This window comes from Caretta caretta, chromosome 10 (genome assembly GCF_965140235.1).
Source record: "Caretta caretta isolate rCarCar2 chromosome 10, rCarCar1.hap1, whole genome shotgun sequence".
Classification (NCBI taxonomy): domain Eukaryota; kingdom Metazoa; phylum Chordata; order Testudines; family Cheloniidae; genus Caretta; species Caretta caretta.
Genome location: NC_134215.1, coordinates 84,652,992 through 84,679,923, shown reverse-complemented (window position 1 = coordinate 84,679,923; position 26,932 = coordinate 84,652,992). Strand labels below are relative to the sequence as shown.

General features: G+C 51.0%; 1 protein-coding gene across 4 annotated transcripts in view; it reads right to left on the bottom strand.

The window, feature by feature from the left end:
- Window positions 1–26,932, bottom strand: part of ZNF710 (zinc finger protein 710) — a 51,132-nt gene that overhangs the window by 2,900 nt on the left and 21,300 nt on the right. Inside the window, exons 2-6 of one of the 4 annotated variants that reach the window (XM_048865888.2) lie at window positions 16,510–16,737; window positions 12,618–12,715; window positions 3,313–4,787; window positions 1,960–2,151; window positions 1,236–1,410 (exon numbers count right to left, since the gene is read on the bottom strand). In XM_048865888.2, coding sequence (XP_048721845.1) covers window positions 1,236–1,410; window positions 1,960–2,151; window positions 3,313–4,761 — 1,816 coding nt within the window. In that variant the 5' untranslated portion in view covers window positions 4,762–4,787; window positions 12,618–12,715; window positions 16,510–16,737. Of the gene's footprint in view, window positions 1–1,235; window positions 1,411–1,959; window positions 2,152–3,312; window positions 4,788–12,426; window positions 12,586–12,617; window positions 12,716–16,509; window positions 16,738–26,932 lie in introns of all 4 variants that reach the window. The other 3 variants (XM_048865887.2, XM_075133274.1, XM_048865889.2) reach the window with 3 other exon arrangements.

Here is a 26,932-nt window from a genome sequence, read left to right as displayed (position 1 = left end):
ATTGATGTTCTTCTATGTGTCTGACAATTCTATTCTTTACCCTCATTCCCCTGGCCCACGGTGCACTCTGGGGCCCAGGTGTCAGGCTTTGTAACACTGTGCCTGAGTGCCAGGCAGTGCAGGTGTCCAGTTGGCTTGCTTGCCCATCACCACCCTCCCCGTGTGATGGGCTGCCCCATGGCATGCTGCCATCTCTGGCACTTAGTGATTACAGCATAGACCCAGGTCAGCACCCCTGGTACAATGCACTTTGAGGGCCATGCAGATGGTTTTTCAATTGCAGGGGCATGGCAGAATCTCAGCCTTCATTAATGGGCGTACAGTGCTAGCTGAGAACCCGTGACCCAGGCACTGCCCTTGGAGGGAGGCTGCAGTCATCTTGAAACAACAGCTCAGAGCTGCAGCTCCTCGTTCCTGCTGGAGGCTAGAGTCTGAACCCTAATGCTGACAATTAAGTGTCAACATCATTAGCTAATTCACTGTGGGGTGCTTGAGCAGAACCAGCCAGCTAAAGCATCTCGCCATCCCTATAGGAGGGAGGGCCAGAGACTGGGAATACAGAATTCCATCCCCTAACAACAAAAAGAAAAGGAGTACTTGTGGCACCTTAGAGACTAACCAATTTATTTGAGCATGAGCTTTCGTGAGCTACAGCTCACTTCATCAGATGTATACCGTGGAAACATCTGATGAAGTGAGCTGTAGCTCACGAAAGCTCATGCTCAAATAAATTGGTTAGTCTCTAAGGTGCCACAAGTACTCCTTTTCTTTTTGCGAATACAGACTAACACGGCTGTTCCTCTGATCCCCTAACGTCGTCACCTCAGCCCTGGCCAAAGGGAGAGGAAGGCAGAGATGCACCCTTGATGCTACCAGAAGCCTTAACTGCCCTCAAGCAGCTGCTCAAACCTCCAGCTTCCACTTGACAGCCTCTGTGCTGCAGTGACGTGCAACACACAATGTCTGATGTGTGGGGAAGCCCACACATACATGCTGTGAGGGGGAAGGGGAAGCCTGGGGGCAATGCTGCACAACCCAATGGCGGGCTACCAGGAGCCTGGGTTAGTACAGGACCGGCACGTTCCAAAAGGCCCCTGCAGAGGAGCTGTGGTGCAGCCCTCTCCTCAAGCTAGCAGGTCACCAGCCAACAGCAGGGTTTGGCCAGATCTCTTTGTGCGTGCCCTATCAATGCTGGCTTCCCCTTCCCAGGAGACCCAGCAGGCCACCACACCCACCTTGGCTGTCCAGGCTGATGTCCATGACCCCATGTTTGACCTTCATGTGCCGGCTCAGGTTGCCTTTCAGGTTAAACTTGCTGGAGCAGTAGGGGCATTTGAAGGGTTTGCTCCCGGCATGCAGGTGCATGTGCCCCAGCAGGTTGTACATGCGGTTGAAGGACTTCCCACAAACCTGGGAACAACAGGCCACCAATTAGGCAAGCCCCATCCCTGTCACTGCACATGGTATCACCCCCCTCCCGCCCCCACTGCCAGCGGGCGGCTGCCTTCCACAGCCAGGCCTGCCTTAAGGGTCTGGGGTTTTCAAACGAGCCCCGCAGATCGACTATCCCTGTCCTTTCCACACAAACCTGAACTAGCCGCTCACATTACGTCTCATCACTCCACCCCCCAACCCCCCTTCTGGCACTGGGCTGGTGAGACTGGGTGTGCATTTTAGTGCTCGTGAAAGCGAGGGGCTCAACACAGGTACATGCAGCTCAAACTCCCTGCCCAGCTTTGCCGACAGGCCCCAGTACTAAGCTGCGGCCCCTGCTATTTCCGCCTTGGCTCTCCAGAGCGGAGAGTGCAAGCCAGGCTGAACTGTTTGGTGCTGCGGATGTGGGGGCACTGGTGACCTTAGTCCAGGCTGGCTGGTGCCCTGCAGAGGTGAAGCATGGGCGTGTCAGCCCCAATGAAGGAGCTGCCCCCCAGAAGGGTTTTGGAGGCTCCTAGCGGGTACCTTGCATTTGAATGGCTTCACTGGCGAGTGCACAATCATATGGGTCTTGAGGGTCTGCTTCTGCACAAAGGTCTTGAAGCAGATGTGACACTGGTACGGACGGACGCTGGTGTGTATGAGCATGTGCCGCTTCATGTTGGCCTGCAGGGTGAACTCACGCCCGCACACCTCACACTTGAATTCCTTCACACCCTGCAAGGGTCACAGAAAAGAATGCCACACAACTTGGCTCTGAATTGGAGCGTGCATATTTAGTGGGGACCAGCTCAAAGGACTGCAGGGGGGGCCCCACCTCCTCGTCCACTGAACAGGAGGCTCCCTGCATGGAGCACACCACCACCTCCTCGGGCCAGCGCAGACACGTTCAGCGGCATGTCTGTCTCCCCCAGTAACCGGGGGGCCCGTGGGGGAAATCTAAGGACTTGCCTCTGCTCCGGAGATAAACTGCTGTACAGGACACCGAGCATATGGAACAAAGCCTCAGTGCAACCAACTTGTCTGCACCACCCTCAAAATCTTTCCTGCTTCCTTCCCTGTCTTCTGCATAAACAGACACAGGGATCCCCCCAAAGCATACCCACCTTCCCTGCGAGCTGAGCCCAAGGGCTGGAGAGCCTATGTGGGGAATCCTTCTGCCCATGCCCCCTTTTACTCCTGGCTCCCCCGCAGCGGAGCAAGAAGTGCCTCTGGGGGCACATTCGGCACCTCCTTTGGCAGGAGAGTAAGAACCATTCCCTTTGGGCCTGGGCTGCAGGTGCCCCAGCTGGCTGGAAGCTCCTGTTCCATTGCAGTGGACATGCATGGCCGGGGGAGAAAGCAGACTGCTCAGCCCTGCCTGAGCCCCATGGGCAGACCCAGCGCCCTCTGGGGAAGGGGCATGGTGAATGAGGGGGCAGACTGGTCCTAAGACGAACACCAGGAGCGTTGCATTCTGCTTTGCACGCTGTCTGAGCTGGGAGAATTGCTCCCCCTAAGAGGCAGAAAACACTCCAGTCTCAGCCTCTGGGCCAAGGTCAGAGCGACAGAGTAGCTGGCCAGCCCCACAGCACCCATATTGCACTGTTCCTGCCCCACAAGCAGGGAAGGCCGATCCAAGAGCCCCCCCTAGGAGGGAAGGGCGGTCACACAGGCCCCTGGGAACTCAGACTGGGCATGATGGTGTCCTTTTGTCCTACCAACAAATGAGTAATCAGTGCAAACCAATGGCCAGCTCTAATGGCTAGATCCCTGCCTAAGCCCGACCCCCAATGGGGGCAGTGAGTGCTCTAAGGAAGGGAAATCGTTCCCTCCCCCGGCCCCCGCACACTGCTCTCCGGGGCAGGGAAAGCCCTTGGGCTCAGCGGCTGCTTGCACCTTGTGCGTGAGCGAGTGCTGCTTGAGGTGGTGGATCTGGCTGAACTCCATGCCGCACTCGGTGCAGACGAAGGGCCGGACGTTCTGGTGCTTCAGCATGTGGTTCTGCAGCTGGCTGCGGTAGGGGAAGGACTTGCTGCACTCCAGGCACTGGTAGAGCGTGGGCCCCTGGTGCGTGGAGAGGTGGCGCTTGAGCTGCGTCAGCGTGGAGAAGTCCAGCCCACACTCCACGCACACGTGGCAGCGCCCGTTCTCGTGCTTCCCCTCGTGGGCCCTCAGCTCGCTGGGGTAGGCGAAGCCCCGGCCACAGAAGTGGCAGCTGTACGGCTTGGTGTCGCTGTGCAGCAGCATGTGCCTCTTCAGGTGGCTGGTCTGCGTGAAGGCTTTGCCGCACACCCCGCACTTGTGCGGCCGCGTGCCCTGGTGCGTCAGGAGGTGCGTCTGCAGGTGGCTCGGCTGCTTGAAGAGCTTGCCGCAGTGCGGGCAGGAGTGGGGCTTGATGCCGTTGTGGCCCAGGATGTGCGTCACCAGGTTGTACTTGGAGGTGTAGGATTTCTCACACATGCGGCATTGCCAGCGCTTCTGGCGGTCCCCCGCCTCCACCAGGTAGGAGTCGTCGATCTGCACGTTGATGTCCAGCCGGTCCAGCTGGGCCTTTTTGTTGCGTTCTGTGTGGACTCCAGCCGCGTCTGCGTCAAAATCTGCTGGCTCCTGCCACGTAAAGCCCTGCTCGCTCTTCCCCTGCTCCGACGATTCTGGCACGGGTGCCTCCAGAGATGCAGCGTTCGCCTCGAGGCTGCACTCGCTCCCGAGGGCCTCCGGCCCCGTGCTTGCTGGGGCCCCGCCCATGCTGGCCTCAGCGTAACCGACCTGGATGGGGTCCGGACAGCTGTGCTCGTAACTCCCCAGGCCCTCGGTCTGCTGCACGTGTCTGCGCAGACGCCGGGGCTTCCTGCTGAAAGCACTGAGGTCAATCATCTTCACGGCACTGCTCTGCACCGGCTTCTCACAGCCGGACTCCTCGAGGCTGGGCGGGTGGCTGCTCGGCATCTCCCCCTTGCTGTCGCCAGGGACAGACACTTCGTACACTACCTCCTCGCCCGCACTCGCAGGGTTTTCATACTTGACCTTGGGCACCAGCCTCACCGGGGGCCGCTTCCTCCTGCGGGTATGTTTTTCAAATGGAGTCTCTGCCTCCAGCCCCTCCTCCTCTGGTGCCTCAGCTGGGACACAGCCTTCCTTCTCCAGCCGGTAAGCGCTTTCCGGATCCTCGGGTTCCACCGTGGCAGTGTCTGCAAGTTCATTTCCTAGCCCTGGAAAGAAGCCTCCGGGGCTGATGGTCGCGCCAAAGAGCTCGTTCTCGGACACCAAGCCCAAGACAGCGGCCTGTGCCAGGGAGAGCACCACCACCGCATCTGTCTGAGTTCCAGAGTCGGTGAAGCGTTCCATCTCACCCCACGGCTAGGCTGTCATCGCTGCAGGAATGAGAGAGAAGGGCTCGTTAGCCTTTGTCAGAGCTGCATCCCACCCCACGAGCCCAGGCAGGGACCCAGTCTGCTGTCATTGTGGGTGGCAGCACAGAGGTGCTGGCTAGCAGCCACGCCCTGATCACTGCTCTGGGACGACGGCTTCGCTAACAAGCGGAGACCAACATTATCAAGAGTGACCACTGATTCTGGGTGCCCAACTTGGAACACCTGGGCCTGATGTTCAGAGGTGCTGAGCGCTCCACTCCAGATGAAACCCCTGGGAACTGTGGCGCTGAGCCCCTCGGAAACATCAAACTCCGCGTTAAGATGTAGACCCAAGAGGGAGCAGTCCCTGGGACAAGCGGAGTCCTTGGGGTCTCTCTCGCACTCCAGTGCCACCTTTCATTCGTGTTCTGTGCCAGCTCAGCCAGATGTAGCTGTCTGAGTGCTGGGTTTCCAGTGGTGGGGTGGGAGAGGAATTCTGAACCAAGCCATCATCTGAGATGCTGTAAAACCTCAGCTTCCCCAAATCCCTGTAAAACCCCCCGGGCAGGTTTCAAGGAAGGGTCAAGAAAGCTAAACGTGCGAACAGTTTATGAGCTGCCTGAAGTTCCTTTCTCTCACAAGGCAGGGCGAGGGGAACATAACACTGCAAGGGCCGGGGAGCCAAAGGGACTCGGCCCAAACCCTCTTCGGGGGAAGCACTGGGAAGTGCCCCAGTGTACCTGGTGTTCTAGACTGACCAGGCCCAAGCAGAACGTACTAGGGGGATTTTCTGTTTAGGTTCCCCTGCATGTTCCTCCCCTGGGGGCCCGAGGGGCTGGTGAAGAAGGGCAGGCTCAGCCAAGCGCTGCGCCGCATTCCCAGGCAGGACACTCCGTACAGGAGCCAAGCCAGCCTAGGATGCTGCTGCCTCTTGCTCAGCGGCAGATGAAGTCTCTGCTCTCTAGCTTTTCAGCCTCTGTTTCCTTACAGCCCACTCCACCTCCAGGCTGGGGGAAATCCCCTTTCCCTTTGCCCTTCATTAACTGCCCCTCTCCCTTGGTCCAGAGTTTCCCCAGCAATGAGTGTGCCTTGTTTTAAGGGAAGTTCACTTGTTGATATTTTTCTCTGGTTTCCTTCCTCTCGGCTGCACATCCAGGGCCTGTGCTGGCTGCAGATTGATAAACTACTGAACAGAAGACAAAGAGAGGGTCATAGAGCTAATTACAATAACCAGAAGTTCTTCTGAAATTAGTAAAATAAAGACAGGGTACTTCTAAGGGTACGAGTGGCTGAGATACAGCAAGGCAGCACCCAGTGGGCCACAAAGTCACCACGCTTGAAAGCATCCAAACTCACATGGCCCCTGTACTGAAGTGTCTGATCTCTCCCCAAGTAGGTATGCTCCCAACGCCCCTGCAGGCAGGGCAGGGCTGTGAGCCGCATCATACAGAGGGGACCTCTGAAGCCCAGAGACACTAAGCTCACACAGGGTATCTGTGGCAAAGCCTGGCACTGAACCCAGATCTTCTGAGCCCTTATCCATGCCCTGACCTCCTGACTTCCTGGGAAAGAACTGGCCCAGGGGCTCTCTGAATCGCCCGGGGGGATTTGTAATGAATCTGGGAACACTGGGCAAGGTCAAATGGCTGCCATGGCTAATGGCAGGCCAGCCGGCCAGCGTCCATTCTGAGCACACTCACGGAAAGGCGGATACGGAGGGCAGTCAAACAATTACATCATGGCAGGATAATTCATGCCAGTCCCCAGGGTTTTACTGGGAAACAGGGTCTCAAACTACCATTTTTGAGGAGGTTACAGTTTGGGTGATAAAAGGGGCATTGCTGACATAACGTACATCAGCTTGGTCCCACCCGATAAAAAATTCTCTCTAAAAATTTAAATATTGGAGGTTTTTAGTGGGGCCCTGTGAGGATCCGCTCCCAGATCAGCGCCAGTCTGTGTCTTTATCCGAGAGATGGAAGAAATTCTACAGTTACTGCAGGTCAGACCTGCAGAGGACATAAAAATGAGTGAGTGGTAAACGATGACAGTGGCAGGCCAGTTATCCAAGCTGACCTGGACTGCTTGGTAAATGGGGCTCATTTGAGCAAACTGCATTTTAACACAGTCACTCAAATTCATACGTCTCAGCCCAAAGACGAGAGGTCATGCTTACAAGGTGGGAGGCCGTAGCTTGGAATGCAGGGACAGCGAGAAGGAGAGAGGAGTAACGGGAGATAACCAAGTGAACACGAGCGCTCAAGGCAATGCTGCAGCTAAGAGGGCAAACCCGGTACTTGGATGCTTGAATATGCAGAGGAATATTAAGGAAGAGCAGGAAGATGGTGTTACCTCTGCCTGCAAGTTAGTGAGCCCATCACTAGATACAGGCTCCAGTTCTGGCATTCACACTTGGGGAGGGCTCAGAAGAGAGTGACGAGAACAGTCTGAGGTCTGGAAACCTTCCATACAGTGAGAGAGAAGAAACTCAGCCTCGTGTATCCCAGAAAAGGCTAAGAGGTGCCTTGCTCAGGATCTTTAATGCCCATGTAGGGAGGAGATTTCTGATAGCAGAGGGCTCTTTAATCAAGCAGGAAAAGGCAGAACAAAATCCCATGGCTGGGAGCTGAAACTGGACAAACTCAGAAAACTAGAAATAAGGTGCTGCTTTTGAAGCAGTGAGAGGAATTAGCCACTGGAGCCACTTCCCTAAGGACCTGGTGGATTCTCCAGCACAAAGGCTTTAAATCCAGACTGATGCCTTTCTAAAACCGGTGCTCTCACTCAGCCAGGAGCGATGGGCTCAGTGCAGAAACTACGGGATTCTGGGTGTGGTGCTATGCAGAAGTCACACGAGAGGAGTCTCTTTCCAAAGAGCCCCAGGGAACACAGCAGCATTCTACAAGTACAGTCCCAAGTCTGCCAGAGATACAGCCCAGTCTCAAGTTCACCTTGCTAGAGGCCCCAGCCCCGAATGGGACACTGCTTAGGGCCCGATCCTGTTCCCACTGCAGCCTAGGAGCAGAAGCAGGGCATCTCTTTTCCTGGTGGACACTGCTGTTGCTTGTGCTGTTCCGTGACCACTAGAGAGAACATGGAACCCAGCTCCACAGCCAGGGAGGAGGAGGAAGTGTTCGGAGCAGGAGAGAGGCTCACAACTGGACCAACCCACTCAGGATGGGATTTACGCTTTTTAGCTTCAAGTGCATCCATCTTCTTTCATTGCCCCCCCAACGTATTTGTTCCTCTTTTCTTCCCAACGTTTAACTAAAAACCACCACTCAGGAATTCAGCTGCCTTCAAACTAACACAGAAGGTTCAACAGACTGTTTAAAAAGTACATTTTGACTATCCAGGGGACCGCCTGTGTGCTTAGAGGGCCATGGTCCCAGAGCTCTCTCTAAACTAGCTTCTGAGTCGAACATGAAGCACCTCTCCTCCCTGCGTCGGGTCCAGGGCCTGTGCATGTATGATCAGAACCCACCGAGGACTGAAGCTCCTCAGAGAGCTTTCATGAACCCAGGACCCAAGGTCATGCCATCGGAGACGTACGTGCTCTGCTAGTCTCTGGAGCAGCTGTGAGGCCGGTAAATTTGGACCAAGGCAAGTAAGCTGCAGATGAATGTCACCAGAGACAGCAAAGAGTTTTATGGAAGTTTGACAGCAAATGGCACTAGTTATCCAGCACCCTTGCTTTGCTTACATACACTTCATCATCAGAACGGGGACAGGAACCTTCTTCAAGCAGTCAGCCATACACAGCACTTACCAGCTGAAAACACCAAAGGAAGCCGCTAGCTAATAATTTCATGACTGCCATATGCAAGCCCAGGAACCTGGGATAGTGAAATACAGGGACTCTGCTGCAGGGGAAAGATGTGGGGCAGGTGAGACACCTTTGGGGGTGTTTGGCTTTGAATTCAGATTCGTTACCATTCTGCAGCAGCATTCCTTAGGGATTCAGGCTGCAGGTGATGGTGACTGAGAAGTAGTTAAAGAGGGAGAATGCCAAACAAAGCAAGGGAGAAAGCGTCAGATCCCAGGGAGAGGAGGAGACAGCTAGAGACAGAAAGAGCCAGCCAGCAAGGGAGGCCAACCCCGTCAGGTAGGCTGGGAAACAGACATGTCAGACACTCAATCAACCCCCTCTTCCGCTCAGAGCGGTTGTAACCCCCAACTGGCCCAATATATAAAACAGCACGAATACAAGCACCTGCACAGCTCCCCTAAACCTTCCTCATCCGAGTCTTGAGAAACCGGTCCCCTGCCCTACGGCATGCCTGGTTCTTCGAGACGTGTCACCCACATGTGCCCCAGGTTTCCGAGACCAGCATCTTCTTGTGTAGCAGTGTCCCTTGGGCCTCTGCCTGCACCCCAGGTGCCCTCCAGCACCCCATAACTGAAGGTTAAGGGGCCAGGTGGCTGCAACTACTCCTCAGTAGGATCCAGATTGGCAAGGCCTCTGCAGCAGGAGAAGGAACCCAAGTGGACACATCTCAGCCAACCCATTACCACAGGGCAAGTAACTGGTCTTTGGGTGATAGTCCACACATATCCCACCTCTAGCGACTCACATGCAGGGACCCATTTCCTGCAGGGGGTGCTCGGCATCTGCTGGACTAATGACTGTGGGGCAGTGCTGCCAAAGCGGCTGTCAGATTTGGAGCCCCCTCCCAAGGAAGATGGGGTCTGGCGTGCGGGAAGCCACAAATAAGCCTCGAGGCTCCTGGCTATGGTTAGGTGGCAGGAGACTGCAGCCTTCCACCTGAGGTGGGTGAGCGGAGTCTGGTGCGCTCTGAGAGGCAAGCGGGTAGTTGAGGATAGCAGTGAGTGGAGCTTCAGAAAGGGGAGAAGCCATTTCTCCACAGCTCAGCTACAGAACCTCTTCCACTGCGCGGCAAAGGTGAGCTTACTGGAGTCCTTCCAGCTGTGAGCTGGAAACAGGGTCTGGGTGTAGGGCCAGGCCTTTTGCCTCAGGCTGCAAGAGTCTGCCTGGCGGGAGGCCATGTGGACTGGTTCACGAGGTTGAAGTACCAAAACTGCCTGGGCCATGCTGTGGCTGCCAGAATCACCAGGGACGGGTCTGGTTTGATCTTCCCATGGAGTCTCGGTACCAGGGGAACAGTGGGGCGGGTGTATATGCACCTCAGGCCCCATGGAATGAGAAAGGGGTCTGATGGAGAGCAGAACCTGCGCCACTCCTCAGTCAGTGGGATATGCCGCAGGGTTACAGCGGGGTGTCATGGAGAACGGATCCTAGCGTGACTTGGTGGTGCTGGCTAAGGTGCTTTGCTAGGGTGTTCTGCAGATTGAGGAAGTGAAGAGCTACTCCTGAGCCTTGGTGAGTCGCCTCCTGACACAATGGTGGCACGGGAGCCCCCCGTGCATGTTGCGATAGCACATCACGGTGTTGGCAGTGAGTTCTTGTCCTGTGGCACACTGAAGAACTGGCAGAAAGCCTACACATGCCAGCTGAAGGGCCCTCAGTCCTGGAACACTTCTGTGGGGTTTGCTTCCTGGAGAGGCCTGAGCTCCTTGCCTTCCAATGTGTGCAGCCATGCCCACCTGGCACTTGGCAAACACCCCGGGGTCATGGAGAGGCCGAGGGGAAGCACTCTGTATTGGCAGAGAGACTTTCCCACGAAAAATCTGAGGAGTGCATCACAATATGGAAGTACACACCCTGTAAGTTGAGAGCTTGGATCCAGTCTTGAGGATCCAGCCTAGGAATTACAGATGCCAGTTTCACCTTCCTGAAGCCGAATTGACAAACTTGTTGTGTTGAAGATGCAGGATGGGGCACCCCCCACTCTTCTTCTGAGCCAAGAAACTGTGAGAGTAGAACCCCGAGCCCAGGCACTCTATGGGCACTTCTTCCACTGCTGCAAGTTGCAGTAGGGAGTCCACTGCCTTCCTGAACAGGATCTCATGAGATGGTTCCCAAGGGGGAAGGGAAGCACTTGGACTCAGAAAAGTAACGCTTCTCTGTGCTCTCCAGGACCCATCAAGTTGTCACCTACCACCCCACAGCGTATCAAAGAATTGCCACCCATACTCAATGGGGACCCCACTCAAAGAAATCTTTCTTGAATCCCCTCTTCTGGCCTTCAAACAACTCCCCCAAAACTCTCCAAGCTCCTCATCAGAAGCCAGCTCCCCACAGACCAGGACTCACCAACTCAAAGCAGCACCAGACCCTGCCAGAACAGATGCAAAACCTGCAGACATAGCTCCACTGCTGATGATCAGCATCACCCACGACACACCTTTCGAGATCCCTGGTCCTACACATGCCCATCACAACACAGGGTGTATCCCATCTAGGGCACTAAATGCCACAGGAACAAATGTGTGGGTGAAATCAGACAACAAAATGCTCTTCAATGAGCTCTCACTGAAAAAATGACAAAAGAAACCCTGTCACCTGTGGGTGAACACTTTTCACAAAATTGGTTAGTCTCTAAGGTGCCACAAGTACTCCTTTTCTTTTTACTGTCTCACTTGTCTGTCCTCACTCTCAAAGGAAACCTGCACCAACACCTGGTAAAATATGAGCCAGGGAGCTTAAATTCATAACTTTGCTAGACACTAAAAATCATGGACTGAACAGAACCATGATTTATGGCTTATGTTATAACAATCTATAACCCAATTAATTGTCTCCACCTACCACCCATGACTGGAGGGGTGTTAACAGGCCATTTCACCTAGAATGGCTCCTTGAAATGTGTTAACTACTTATGCTAAACAATCTGTTCCTCCTTTTATTTAGCTGGGACGTTGAGAACCTCTCTCAGACCTGAGGAAGAGTGCTGTGTAGCCTGAAAGCTTGTCTCTCTCACTAACAGGAGTTGGTCCAATAACAGATATTACCTCTTCCCTAGTCTCTCTAGTTTCATGCAGCTGCAGACTAGGAGACGCTGCTGCAGGTGTGTGGAGGGGCGTCTTCCGAGGTGGGACAGCACAACAGCACCCCGGCATTCGCTGCACCTGTTAGAATTGGCATGTGCTTCTAAGCATGTAGCCAACCTGTCCGAAGTATTAGGTATTTTCTAAGCAAGGAGACCGTGCCCAACAGAAGGGGGTGCTGTTCCATCAAGCTAGACCCGGACACAAGAATACAAGCAAATCCTCAGTGCAGTGCCATCCCAAAGCCGTGCAGAAGGAAGGATGTGATCGTCCCCCACAAGCAATAGTGAGTCACAGGGTCCATTCTGGAGCCATACCAGCACTGGCAGGCAAGATCAAGGAAACAAACTTCTGAGGGAGAGGTGCAGGGAATGGGATGCATTGGGGGGGGGGGGGGGGGCTCCCACTGGGGTACAAATCAGGAGAGGGACTTTAAACAACCAAACCATTTTGTTTAAGCTGGGGAGAGGTTCTAGCCAAACTGAGCCAGACTCGAGAGTGGCTGGGAGCTACAGAGGCAGGTCCAAGGTCTGTCCGAGCCCAGGGCAGGAAGCCGCACAGCAGCACCGCCCGTAGGGCCAGCACGGCTCTGGCGTGCAGCAGCAGTGCAAAACCCACTTCCTCCCAACACATTCAGCTCACGCACTGTGAGCCCACCCACTTGTTCCTTAGAACCAGGGAGGCAGAGCTGAACCTCACTCCAGCGCGGAGACAGCTTCGTTAACATTTGGGGAAATGACTGACCCCTTACCAAGTTCTGCTGCTCCGACTCAGGAAGCCTCGTGGGCCTGTGCCCTGATTTACAGATAGGACCTTCTCTCCTCACAGTGCACCACAGCAACGGGGCCACATCTGGAGGGAGCAGCCTTTGGATGCACCCTAGCACGTGCACATCTGCAGCTCAGGGTCCCTGCAAAAGGTTAAACAGAGCTTCAAACATACCTGGTCAGTCTCTAGACTAAGGCTGGCTACTGCGCTCTCCAAAGGACAGCTGGGCACTTCTACACATCAGTCAGAATCCCTCCAGAGCTCCTGTTCCTCTAGGATGTGAGAGAGGAAAGAATGAAATGCAGAGCTGGCGAGCTAGAGGACACAAAGCAAGCCCAGAGCAAGGATTCACCAAGCCTCCTGTACGAATGCTTCTACCAAAGGCAATATGTGACCAGAGCTAGGTCAGCCTTTCCTCATGTTCAGTGTTTGGTGAGGAGGGAACGTCTTACACAGATGTAGCTGCCTGGGAAGAATTTAAAGTCTTACCCTGGGGTGGGGGAGGGTGGCCAGTGCAGAGAAAAGAAAGCCAGACAAAAACAGAGAAAGAAAGAAAGAAAGAAGAGACAGAGAAGGAGGGGCAGGGAGAGAGTGGAGACAGAGAAACAAAGAGAGGAGAGGGAGGATGGGAGAGAGGAGAGAGAAAGAGAGAAAAGGGGGATGGGGAGCGATGGAAGGAGGAAGGAGAGAGATGGGGGAGGGGGAAGGCAGACAGCGAGGAGAGAAGGAATGAGAAGCAAGCAGCTGGAAAGCAGGAACCGTGGTGTATGCAGTACGTTACTGTCCCCCAACGCTTCTTGGCCAGAGTCTGCTCTGACTGGCCCTGGGGTAAATCCGAGTAATGCCTCCAAAACGTGAAGGAAGTTCCTGCAGACCCACAAGGCAAAATCCGGCCTCTAGGCCCCAGGGAATGAAGGATGCCCATTCTCTGACCCACCAGTGCCCACTCCCTCCCCCAGCACTAGCTGTTCATAGGACTCCAGACTAGGTCACATCAGCAAGATCCCTCCAGCTGGACAGAGCAAAGCTTAACTTCTCTTTTAACCATCCCCAATGTCTCCTAGCAGACGGCTCGGACACTGCAGCTACCATGGGGTCACAGCCCTTGGGCCTGGCACAACGGTGATGCTACCAGCTCCAGATCTCAGGGCATCGAAGTGCTGGTGGCTCCCAGCGCAGCACGGCCTGGGCCCTACAGCACCTGGGCCAGTTCAGCTGCTGCTCCAGAGCACAGAGCATCAGGGCACCTGAGCGATGCCGACATAGGGAAAGTCAACTGGAGATTGCCAGAAATCCACCTTTCCTTCCCCACTCCCACGCTTTCTTCACCAGCTCTGCAAGCCGCACCCATCTGATCACTTAGGCAGCTGAACTTCATGGTTCATGTTACTCGTGGACCCCCAAGGAAACCTTCTCGCTCCCCACATCAGCCAATTGCCCTGCCGTTCAAGGAGGGCCAGACACACTTGGAAGCCACCAGTCCTTCTCTCTATTCAGCCAAAGGAATCAAAGGCAGCAAGACACCTGCTTCCCACGAGAGTGCGTGACCCCCTCAGCACCGACTGACACTTGCCAGGCAAGGGAGAGAAAGACCAGGGACTGAACACAGGTCCCCAGCACAATGGCGTCACCTTTTAAGCCACCCAGCTACTTTAGGACTGATCTCTATATTGTAGATACTCCATCTTCTCCTGTCTGAGTGGCGTTTCCAAAGCCATGATCCTTAAAGGTTGGAAACGACTGCATATCAAACATCAGATCATCATTGTCACATGTGCATTTCCTTGGTTCTAGCTCAGCTTGATGTTTCACTCAGCAGATTACACCCTTATGCCCCACAGACACATCGGCCATCAAGTAAAAACCACCACCACAACCCATACCTCCAGCCATTCTTGCTAAGAGGCGACAGAATCCAGCTCCCCTCCTCCCACCCATTAATCTATTTGTCAATCATCACAGAACTCCCTCCCAGCATGCACCACGGGAGGCAGGGTCTCCAGACGCCTTTGCCAGAAGTTGAGAGCAGAGACTGGGATTGCAGTGACAAGAAGTCCAAAACCGAGGCATTTCCTGGGAGGAAAAGGATCTAGATAACTGGCCTTAAGAAGCTAGTCTATATAATTCTCAATGAAAGTGATGGGGCTAAAAGCAGGCACTATGTTCCCCTTTGCAGGGCCTGAGACCAGCAGGGGTGGGGAGCCAGAGTTCTCTTCCCTGGACTTTGCAAGAAGGAATTTGAAATGATTTTGAAAGGGGAAAACCAATTCCCTGTGATAATCTGGTCTTATTGTCTGGAGTACAATTGAAATCCTGATCCGAGGTGTAGTGGACCAACCCACTTCCCCGCTACACGAGTGTCTCCAGCCTTGGCCGGGATCAACACGAACGGAGGAATCAGGCCCTTTTCAATTCACACAAGGGAGAGAGATTCCTGCCAACCTGGTGATGATCATGGACACGCTTTTCCCAGCAGCACCTTTAAACTGACTCCAGCCATTACACCCTATTCAGCATCCCATTGCTCCTGGTGCCACTGAGAGAATGCTAGCGTGCATAGGAAGGGTTATGCAAAGCGACACATTCAGAACTGGGACAGCCCTAGAGAATAGAGGGCAGGGAACAATCCTGCACCATTCTCCAGGGCTGGGGGAAGAAGGAGGGAGTATGAACTACAGGGGACCCAGCAGGTTCTCTCTCTCTCTCCAGTCCTATGGGAGCAATCCTTTCCCTCTGTGGCTGTAGGGGCTCAGAGGCAGAGGCACTGAGACAGCCCAAAGACAGGAGGAGGAGAGCGAATGACATACGCACCTGTGCTTCTGATAACAGGACAAATGACTAACAAAACCCTTCAGCACAGAACAATTTGGGATTCCTACCTCCTGACACTGTCAGGACATGGCTCCGCAGGACGTGCAGAACTGACTCAAAACCCTTGCTTGTGTATGCATAAATCAGTCCTTTGGACTTTTCTATGACACCCATCTAAGCCCCCACCCGCAAGGTGACAGGTGAGGGAGCAGAGCAAGACAACTCCAGTGTTAGCCACTCGGACAAGGGAAGCAACCTGCAGAGAGGTTTTCTATGCACACTTCAGAGGGAGAAATGGAGAATCAGACAAACGTCGTGGTTTCTCTTCCTCACTTTTAGTTTCCTTTTTGTGCAACCTTCTCGATTGTACCCCAGACGGAAGCCTGGGAATGGCTCTTTTCAGCAGACTGACCGTTCATCTTATGTGGTGGCAAAGTGCTGGGTCAGTACAGCAGCCTTTCAGCTGCAGAGATTGGACTCCAAACCTTCCTTAGCACCACGTACGAATGTGGTTGGTGCTCCAGTCACAGCACAAAGCTGCTAAAACAGGCCTACTCAGAAATGGCCCCCAACTGAAGCAGTAGAGATTTCAGGCCAGGCTCCGAGAGGACCACTGACAGAGCCAGGTGGGAGCTCAGCTCTGAACTGCACGAATGCTGGTCAGAACAGGGGAGTGTCAGCTGGGATTCTGCATCGCACTGTGTCTTGCCCAGCGCTTCCATGGATTAAGCCGAGCTCTAGCCAGTGAGGTCAGCCTGTTTAAAAAGGAAACTAATGAGTCCTAAAAGGGATCTCTACTTAGAAAGCCCCAAACTGAGCTCTTTATGTTCTTCTCCCCCCGGCACCTTTCCCCAACCCCCTTCTATTCAGGGCTTGAATCTCAGCTTCACCGATTCCCGGTCTCTCCAGCCCACACATCCAGGCTGTGCCTGAGCCATGCTGCTCTCTCCAAGACCTGGCCTTTCCTTGCGATCCACACAAATGAAACTCTGGTCTAGGCCCTCATCAGCTTGCATCTCAACTATGCCAACCTTCTCCTCTGGCCTGGACACAGGGGTCGAGCTCCCCTTTGCACCCATTCAGAATGCTGCTGCAAAAAATCGTCTTCCTGCCTTGTTGCTGCAGGCATGTTGCACCTCCATCCCCACCACTCGCTGGTAACCCCCTCCTCTTCACCCCTCCCCCTGCCTTCAGCTGACCCTCCTTCTCCCGATCACTGGTACAGCACAGGGAGGAAATTTGCTCCAATACTAACCTTTGTGGCAGCGCAGCTCCCAGGCTGCTCTTCCGTCAGTTCAGATACAGTAGTTCTTCCACTATGCCACACACGTGGATCCTTGGATGGATCTTTTATGGTGCTACACCAAAAACTTTAAACATTCACATGCTTCCCCAGTCTTCCTGGTCATCAGCCACTTATCGAGAGACTTCCCCATTCCACTCTGGGTAACATTTCTTGTATCGGAGTAGCAGCCGTGTTAGTCTGTATCCGCAAAAAGAAAAGGAGGACTTGTGGCACCTTAGAGTGGCATGCATCCGATGAAGTGAGCTGTAGCTCACAAAAGCTTATGCTCAAATAAATTTGTTAGAGTACTTGTGGCACCTTAGAGACTGTTTCTTGTATCGTATTCCCTACAGCTGAAGCTACACTTACATGTCTGGAAGGTGCCTGCATCTTCTCTAGAATCCAGGAGTGTGCGTTTCACTGTCCTCTCATCAGGATCTCCTTGGTTTCCAAAGAGTTTCTGAATGTACTGGCTGAAGGCACTCTATTTCTTTGTCTCTTACTTCGCAATCCTGGGGCAGACGCTATTGGGGCCTGCAGAGGTTCTCATTTCCGGTTCTCGTGTGGCTATTTACTTGGGTCTTTCTTCTCCCTCTTCTGGGAAATAGCCTGTGCCCGGAGTTGTGACATCTCTTCCCTGCTCTTCTTTGTAAAGATTGATTGCTAAAAATTAAATGTTTCCTCAATGTGCCTCTTGTGTTTAAAATGCCCCTTCTCAGTCATCTCCTTAAATATCTCCTTTCTGATCTCCTGTTCACTACACATTTGCATGGTTTCTTATGTAGATTTTTTTTGGTTCCCATTTTATTTTTAATCACTGTTTACCAGTTCTCACCTGTTCCTGGAATCTGATGTCTCCATTTCTTTCGTGTACTTTTTTTATTTTATTATTACACACACACACACACACACACGCCTCTTTATAACCTCAGGTGTATTCCTTGCTAGAAGCCAGCACACACATTCTGTGCTGGAGAGAGATTCGTTTATCTCTGGACACTTCCCATTTCCCCTCCCCCTCCATTGTTCTGACAGTTTCACCTAGCCCTTCCTCTCAACTGAAATCCTGTCCCACGCAGCTTGCAGTCCCAGGCAACTGCTCTGCCAGCCCCAGGTTGGCAGTTAAATCACTTGTGTTCCAGAGCAGCCTTAGTCAACGCAGTGAAAGTTTGGAGCTGAGTTCTACAAAAGTCCACCACTGGCTTTAGATCCCTGAGTTTCAGAAGCGTTGAGCTCCCACCATTACAGCTGAAGTCAATGGCAGCACCTATGGGAAAAAGCCCTTGAGGATCTCAAGGTGAGCACCCCAAAAATGAAGACATTAAAGGGAGTGGCTACTTTTTGAAAAATTTGACCCAACTCTGTCTGTGGTATAGAGAGGTTTGGCCTGAACCTTACTGCATTTGACCAGTGGGATTGGGTAAGGGAAGGATGTGTGTAAGAAATTCTTCCTTATCAAGTTTATAAATCAAGGCTCATCTGCCTGACTGCATCATCTAGTGCGCCTACTCTTGGTTGATCTCTCAATGTTACTCAACAGGTCCTTGTTTTCCTCTAGCTCCTATTTCCTTAAACGGATTCCCCCTTGATATAGTAGCCTGAGAGAGTCCACACGGTTGAGCTGCTCTCTCCTTTACGCTCTGCATTGGCCAGGACACCCTTTGGAGGATTGTTAATCTAAATATTGCAATACAATTAAGTTACACATGTGCATCTGATGAAGTGGGTTCTAGCCCACGAAAGCTTATGCCTAAATAAATTGCTTAGTCTCTAAGGTGCCACAAGGACTCCGCCTGTGCTTAAGTACTTAGGTAAATTGGGGCCAGAATGAATGCGTTGCCTAGGATGTCTATCTTGTTTCAGAATCTTCCTATAAATCAGCCCAAATAAAACTCTAGCAGGGATACAGAGACTGTTGGAATGTAGAGGGAATACGAAGATGGAGCGAGTGTGGCTACTTGAAACAGACCAATGAAGCAGCATGGACTAGCTGTTCCAGACATTACACAGGCCTATCAAGCCAACCAATTCAAAGCAATGGGGTGCTCTCGAACATGGGGGCTTGTCCTCACCAGACGCACTACCATGGCGCTGCGGCATGGAGGCCACTGCGCTGATGTAGCGCATCTGGTGGAGACGCGCGACGTTGAGGGAAGAGAAGAGCGCTCTCCCGTCGACGTAACGACGCCACCACCACCGGAGGCGCAAGCGACGTTGGCGGGAGAGCGTCTCCCACCCAGGGCGCAATGCAGACACCGCTCTAAGTCGACGTAACTTACGTCGCTCAGGAGGGGTGGGTTTTTTCACACCCCAAGTGACAGAGTTACATCGACTTTAGCAACGGGGAGACAAGCCCTGGATCTTCACTGCGCAAGAAAGTGGTGATAACGCGAGTACAGCAGTTTTTACTGCAAGATGCCTTCCAGAAATGGGTACCCACCCTCTGGCAAAAGCTCTTCTCTGCCTTAGGGACAGAACAAGAGAGAATCCTTTTCCCTGACCAGTGATCCCTACCCATTGTAAATAAACCAGACTGTGACCTACACTAGGAGCTGGTGTTTTAAAGAATGGAAGAGGAAGGGAATTTGTATAGTTGGCCAGTTGCTTATCAAATAATGTGTTTTTTTTGTTTTTTTTTGTTTTTTTTAAAAGAACCAAATTTAATTGGCCCAGCGTCTCCAAATTAGGCATTATGTATTTCAACTTTTTCGGTAACTGTTTTGTAGAGAAAGTTAACCTTAATAAAATCAATTGCTTCTGGATAAGGAAACAAAACTAACTTCAGCCTTTGGCAAAATTTCCTGACAAGGGAAGAGCTGGATGACATTATGATAAAAAGAAAAGGAGTACTTGTGGCACCTTAGAGACTAACCAATTTATTTGAGCATGAGCTTTCGTGAGCTACATGCATCCGATGAAGTGAGCTGTAGCTCATGAAAGCTCATGCTCCAATAAATTGGTTAGTCTCTAAGGTGCCACAAGTCCTCCTTTTCTTTTTGCGAATACAGACTAACACGGCTGCTCCTCTGAAACCTGTCATTATGATAAAAGGATCTGGAAGGTGAGTTACCAACCACAACTGCAGTATGAAGAGGACACCAGATACTGCTTCAGTGGCACCTTACACAGCAAGATTAAAAATATACACAGGTTGCGTAGGGATAGATGTTGGGGAAAGAGGTGATTTTATGTCCGCATGGCTGTCACGCTCAGCTGGTAAATACTGCGATGTAAACCAGACCATGAATGATCTTTTGGCAATTCTGGCGGGGATCCCTAGCAGAAATGGTTACACACCAAAGAGCGAATAGCTGGTCTTTTCATAGTCACTAGACTATTCATAACCTCACCCTGCAAAAGAAAACGCTTATCCAAAACTAGAGGAATGGTTCCAAGAAATACGGAAGGCAGAAAATGGACAAACAGATACTTGGTTAGCTTCCCCTGCCGCCCCCCCCCCCAGACAACGCACTTACGTGCAAAAAAGGCTGCATTTGACAGGTTTTTTAATGTTAATAAGTTTACTCATTAACAGACCAAAGCAAGCCCACTGAAGACCTAATTGTCTAGGCTTTTTTTTTTTTTTTTTTTTTTTAAATGTGCAGAAACAATTCCTGGTGATTTCAGGAGGTTCATCCTCTAATACCCTGCCCACAGAACAACGTAACGATCAGCAAAGCACAATGTTTCTCTAAACAAAACAAAAAAAGTGAAAAGCTCAGTTTTGAAACCATAACCATTGCATTTCAAATGTGTATATGGGAATGATTTGTAAGCCTGCTTTTGCATCCTACACAGATAGTTTTTTTTTAAAAAAAAAAAACTGTTCTTGTTCACTTTCCTATTTATCTAAGGGCACAAGTTCACGCCAGGTCCTCAAACTCAAGGATAGATGGTTCCTTCTGCTCTGTGTTTTGATAATTCGGATTTTCCTTTACTGCTTGTATGTGTTTTTCATACATCTTAGATAGCAGACCTGATTAGGCAATGAGTTCTGATAAATCTGTATTCTTTATTTATTTATGGCAGGCATCATCACAGTATTCCAAGTTCTTTTTCTTAGAGTGTGAGCAAGTGCTCAGTGTTGGGAAGAGGTGCTGTATCCGTAGTTTTTGAGCTATGCAGGATTCTGACAAGAGGCAGTAATTCTAGCGAGTGGGAGCTGTGAGACAGCAGGGGAGCAGCTTGCTTTCTGCCTTCGTCTCCAATTCTTAAAGCAGAGTTGTTCTCAGGGACCTGGGAATTGGTACTAGATGAAGATTCCTGAAAGAAGAAATTATCCTGCGTGCTGCTGAGCAATCTCTGTCCCATAACTGGTGTATGTCTACAATTAAAACATGCCCAGACTCTGCCCAACCACTGATTTTTAATTGGGAATCTGACCTGCAAGCCCCAGACACACACTACTGCTCAACGGCAGGGCAATGCTGGTGTCAAAACAGGATTCTGGTGTGGGAATAAGGAGCAACAGAACGAGCAATTTCAAGCCATAACAACTTCATTGCTCCAGATCAGGGCAAGGCCCATCAGTGAGGCACAAGGGAGAGACGGGGAGGGAGAAAGCTTTTATTGCCCCTCCAGTCTCCAGACTTGCGCACACACTCAGTGGAAAGTTGCATTCCAACCTAGGGGCTGCAGCAGTGTCTCTGGGCATGCTGACACTGCCAAGAGAAACCTACAGTGCTGAGTCGCAGACTGATTTGGGCTTGCGGGGCTAGGGCGGAGGGCTAAAACATGCAGGCATCCTACTTGGGTGTAACCTGGGGAGGGTCTCAGAGCTTGGGCTCCAGCCCAAGTGGAAATATCTACATGGCTATTTTTATCCCTGCAGCCCAAACCCTGTGAGCCCATGTCAATTGATCTAGGCTCTAAGACTTGGTGCCACGGGTTTCTCTCTGCAGTGTAGAGATACCCCAGGAAGCTAGGTCATTTGCTTTAGCTTGCCTGTTACCATGAAATAAAATTGCACATGTGGCAGTCTGGCTAGCTCACAGATTCCTACAGTGGAGAGACCACAGCTTAGACAGATAGCAAAGACGCAAAATTCCCTTGCCACAGCTGTACTGTAACCAGTCGTCTGTTTCCATCTCTACTAGATTCTTCATCTTCCCCTGCCCCAGTAACAAAACCTTCACTTCTAAGGAAAAGATTCACGTTCAGCTCAATTTTATTGTTTATAAGCTGAAACGTGCCTGCAGACAATCATCTGGAAAAGACACACATGGCACCTCCCTTTCACCCCGAATTCTGAGCTCTCTTCCTTTCACACTCCTGTGCTTTACCGAATCTGGCCCCAATGTAGCATCCAGTTTCCAAAGAAAGCCTTCTTGGACCGGATGAGAAGTGTTTCAGCCGATGGAAATTCAGCTTGTGAGGGATCAGTGTATGAGGGGTAGCAGAAGCCAAAGTAATTTCCCTCCAAGGGAATGGAATAGTGATCCAAAATACTCTTGTGGCATCCCAGGGAAAAATATTCAAGTTTCTTTTTGCTAGTTGACCCAGAACTTCCCCCTCATTTCCCTTTACTGTTCAGAATTCACTCACCCTCCTTTACCAAACATTCATTGTCTTTAAATCTTTTGTTCCCCCACCCCCAGTATCTTCCATCCTTGTCTCCTCTCTATTTCTCTCTTGCTCTCTCATTCTTTCTGTTTCCCTAGCAACACCTCTCTCAGCTCTGTGGATCTGTTCCGTCTCACTCTCTTATCTTTCTTTTTTCTCTTTCATCTATCTCCTAATCTCCTCCTCTATTCCAAACCTCTCTGTCCTTTGCTTGCTTTCTCTCTCGCTTTTCATCTCTTCCAGTGTCCCCTCTCTGTCTCTGGCTTACAATTATCTGAACCTCACTTAAAAACCCCCTCCAGAAAACATAGAAACTAACTTCATTAGCCACTGTGCTACCAATTCAGCTCCAACCCTTCTTGCAGGCCATCTGCACCGTCCAGACCCCCTACAGATGTCAGGATCTGATTGGTCTTAAACCCAAACATGCACCCTGCCTGCCTAAAGTACCAGACATCCATCCTCAGGTTCGCAGGCATGCCCTTTATTCCCACACCCTCAAGGAAGCAAAAGGGAAAAGAGAATTTCCAGTTCACTTATTGCTACTATGAGAAGTCCAGGATCCAATAAACAGGTATAAATATCTAAACGAGTCATTTATTGCTCCATATCCTTCTAGTCTAGATACATGGTAAAGGGCCTTCACTTTGCCTTACTTTCACCACATAAAGCAGGCTTGCAAACACACCTCTACTTTACCAGACCCTCCCTCACAGAAAAAAAAAACAAAAAACACTTCCTCCCCTGGCCCCCCTGGTTAATCTCAACCTCATGCAGTATAGGCACCTAATCACCAAGCCCCCGCCCTGGACCATGCTGCAAGGTGGGGGTTCTATTCCAAAGGGTGCGTGTGTCCCAAGCCATTCCTGAATTTCCATTTGTATCTAAAGGAATCCAAAACCAGGGAAAACAAAGTTGGGGGGTTGGGGGGAAGAGACGGGACGGACACAAATGCCATATGAAAACAAATACAGAACTCAGAGTAGCAGCCATGTTAGTCTGCATCCGCAAAAAGAAAAGGAGGACTTGTGGCACCTTAGAGACTAACAAATTTATTTGAGCATAAGCTTTCGTGAGCTACAGCCCACTTCAGCAGATGCATGATGAAAGCTTATGCTCAAATAAATTTGTTAGTCTCTAAGTCCTCCTTTTCTTTCTTCAGGAAGTGGAGAAGCTGTGAGAGGGGCTGGGTCTGACTCAGCACTGCATAATCACTCTCAGTTGACCAGCATTGTCTAAGCCAGGGGTGGGCAAACTTTTTGGCCTGAGGGCCACATCTGGATATGGAAATTGTATGGTGGGCCACGAATGTCACAAAATTAACAATTCAGAGATATTCAAATAAAGATACATTTTAGTGGAAATAAACATTAAACCTTACTTACGATTATAAAATATACCATCATAACAAAGTATTACAATAATTAAACCAAAAACTTACCTCCTTTCCACGCCCTCTTTGATTAATGTGAACAGTGCAGCTGGCACTCCCTGGCCAGCTCCTCTTTGTTTTATCCTCAAAAATGGAAAATTAACCCTACTAAAACAGCAGAGTCACCGAAGCCAACAAGTTGCAGGCTCGTGGGCTTGCAAGCTCAAGGCTCTTATGGCATGTTTGGGTTGTGCAGGTGCAGTAACACGTGTGCCCTCACACAGGTCCCACCTGAACGTGTGGGAGCGTCAGGCAGGCAGAGCGGGGCAAGACCCTGATCCCGCTCCCGGGGGGGCCGGATGCGGCCCGTAGGTTGCCCACCCTAAGCTGTACAGCAGCCACGCCATTAAACAGTTCATTACCACATGCGTCATCCGCAGAAGGTGAAATGGCTCCACCCTGTGCTGTTGTGCAAAGATGGCGCCAACTCAAACCCTGCCAACTCAAATACTTCCCCAGCCAATGCTCTGCCTCCGCCCAGGGCTGCCCCAGCCTCCTCTCATCCACACGTGGGGGACAGCCCACCCAAATACTACAAGATTTCTTCAAAGGCTTCCCTACTTATCAACCACATGGACGGGACCGGTATGCTGGTAACTAGCACATTACTATGGGGCACCATGCTGATCCTCCCTGCTCAACCCAACAGACTCCTCCATCAGTTCAGCTTTTCCTGTTTTCTCCCACGCACAGGAACTTGGGATCCCAAAAGCAATCACCACGGAAACACCAACCTTTGCTCATGGTTACTGTTCTGAAGAACACCCTCGCTTGGCAACCCCTGGCAGAGTGTTTGGGAACCGTCACAGGCCTCGTTGCGGGCTTGCTTGATGACTCTGGGTAGTTGTGCTGCTTGGTAGAAACAAATCCGCTCCTTGACCTTCTACAGCCTGGATCGGCCATGGTCAGCCTTCCTCCCACCCCAGTTCTGCTGCAAGTGAAAACTGCAACTACTAGGAGCTTGCACCTAATCTGGACAACGGCAGGTAAGATACAGGATGAGGTTTGTGCCCAGCTAATGCACAGACTAGGTCGTGCACTGTCCTATTGGCTAAACAGAACCCACACTCTGGGCCTACTGTTACTTCAAGCCCTGCTTACAGCAAAAGCATCAACAGCTGGGAAGTGAGCTCTCTCCACCCGGGAGCGTGTGATGAGCACTGTACCGCACCACTGCTCAGGAACTGCACTGCAGGGATGAAAGTCAAGAGATGGCAATGGAGATGGTCTTGAGATTTAAAAAACTTAGTCAATATTGATGGTGTTCTGCCAGAACGCATCTAATGAAGTGTTACTAAATGGTGACCGACTTGTCCCAGGTACTCAAGTCTCTTACTTTCAAATCTAGAGGGACAAGGTGGGTGAGGTTGTATCTTTTATGGGACCAACATCTGTTGGGGAGAGAGAGAGAGAGAGACACACACACACACGAGCTTCTGAGCCACACAGAGCTCTCCTTCAGGTGTCTAACATCCTGGGACCACCACGGCTACAGCAACGCTGTCTATTTAAATCTAGGGCGTTCCACTGCTGCCCTTCCGACGTGCATGATGCCCCTTGCTCCGTGTTACCCCGCTAGACCATGGTCACCCAACCAAGCTGTGGCAATCCCCTCATTCTAAAGCCTAGTGTCTGTCAGACCAAACAGTCTGTGCCTTTCCAGATCAGATGGACTGTGTCAGAGGGGGAGGAGCTAGTAAGCGGAGGTGGGTGGGGATGGGGAGTCAGTTGCTCCTCTTCTGAGCCCAGTCTTAACACCAAACACCACATTTCAAATGGAGCAGGGAGCAAGGCAGAGCCCCTATAAATCTATAGGCCAAAGCATTTCCATGGAGTTCTCAACATTTGTAAACAATCTGGGGACAGACTTTGTTTATTGTTATTTTGAGAGAGGGAGGGAGGATGGATAAAACTATCCCAGGACTGACCAAGCCAGCACTACTGTCTTAGTACGTTCACTTTAAAAGACCCCTAATACAAATCTCTCCCTTGAAAAACAATTTTTGCTTTTAAGTGAAATAAGCAGGGAAAGAAAGACTTTCAAGTTCCTCTTTACTGAAACGACTTTTCTACTCACTCCCTTTCCTCTCTGAAAATAGAAGAGCTATTCAAAAAAGCTGCAAAAAGAAAAAAGGAACTGAATAGAGGAAGGAGGAGAGAAAGAATGGAGCCCCAAGGGGGTGGAGAAAAACAGAATGAAAAGACAGCAAAAGTAAAGAAAAGAGATGAAAAATAAAGGAAGGGGAAAGACAGACAGAGAAGCTTTGAAAAGAAAGAATGCTTCAAGCCTGAATACAGTGTGCATGAAAAAGGAACGCTTGAAAAGAAATAGCCACATGAAATGACCTCTCATTCACAGCCTGTGCCAATCACAACTACAATGCAAATCCTTTCTTCTTTTTTACATTCTCTCTTTTTCCAGCGGGGGCAGAGGAAAAGGGAAGAAAGGAGAGTTAATTCTCAACATACCAGAAAATAAATCTGGTTGTTTCTATTGCAGCAAAAGAAACACTGAGCCACTTTTAAAAATACCCCTGAATAAAATTACACAAGCAGATATGTAAGGAAACAAATGCAATGCTGTACACATATGAGAGGGTTTCTTTAATAAGGATTCTCTCTCAGTTATGCAAAGCTTCCCTCAAATTAAAAGCACGGTGCTTTTCCTAGTAAAATAATGGAACAAATATTCAAAGAAAAAAAATCTGTAAACAACTTGAGAGTAACACAGCCATGAGAAATGCTCAGCACTGGGAGTGGAGAAAGAGCGAGCTTGGCCAGAAAATATGATGGATGCTTTTGACAGAGCTACGAAGTCAGAGATCTGATCCTGAGACATGGTCTGTCAGGATCAGTTCCCATGTATGAAGGGAATGTAGTAGAGGGAATAGAGCTGGACTTTGGTACAGCACTGATACAATAGCTGGACTTTTATTTGCAAAAATTTCTTCCAAAGGGCTTGTGGCTAAGCACTACCACAGCAGCTCCTGGCTGGTGGCCTGGAGACAGAAAGCAATGCAAAATGGTAACCAAATGAACTGAAGGAAGGTGTCCAGTGTGGCCCTGCATCAGCCAGTGTGAGGTCCCACTTTACTCCCAGGCCATCGTTGAAGACATTAAATAAACAAAACATTCTATCTCCAGTGCCCAAGACTGAGGGGTGCACGAACTCTAGTGAGGAGAGAGAAGTAATTAAAAAAGGACACAGAGGTTGTCTACACTAGGAACTTATGTCACTAGAACTACATGGCTCAGAGGTATGGAAAATCTACAACCCTGAGCGACGACCTAGCTGCTGGTGTGCACGGGAGGGCTTCTCCCATCGACACGGCCACAGCCTCTTGGGAGAAGCTCTCCCATCAGTGTAGCTAGCTCCTCTCTAAGTGCTACGGGGTGCTG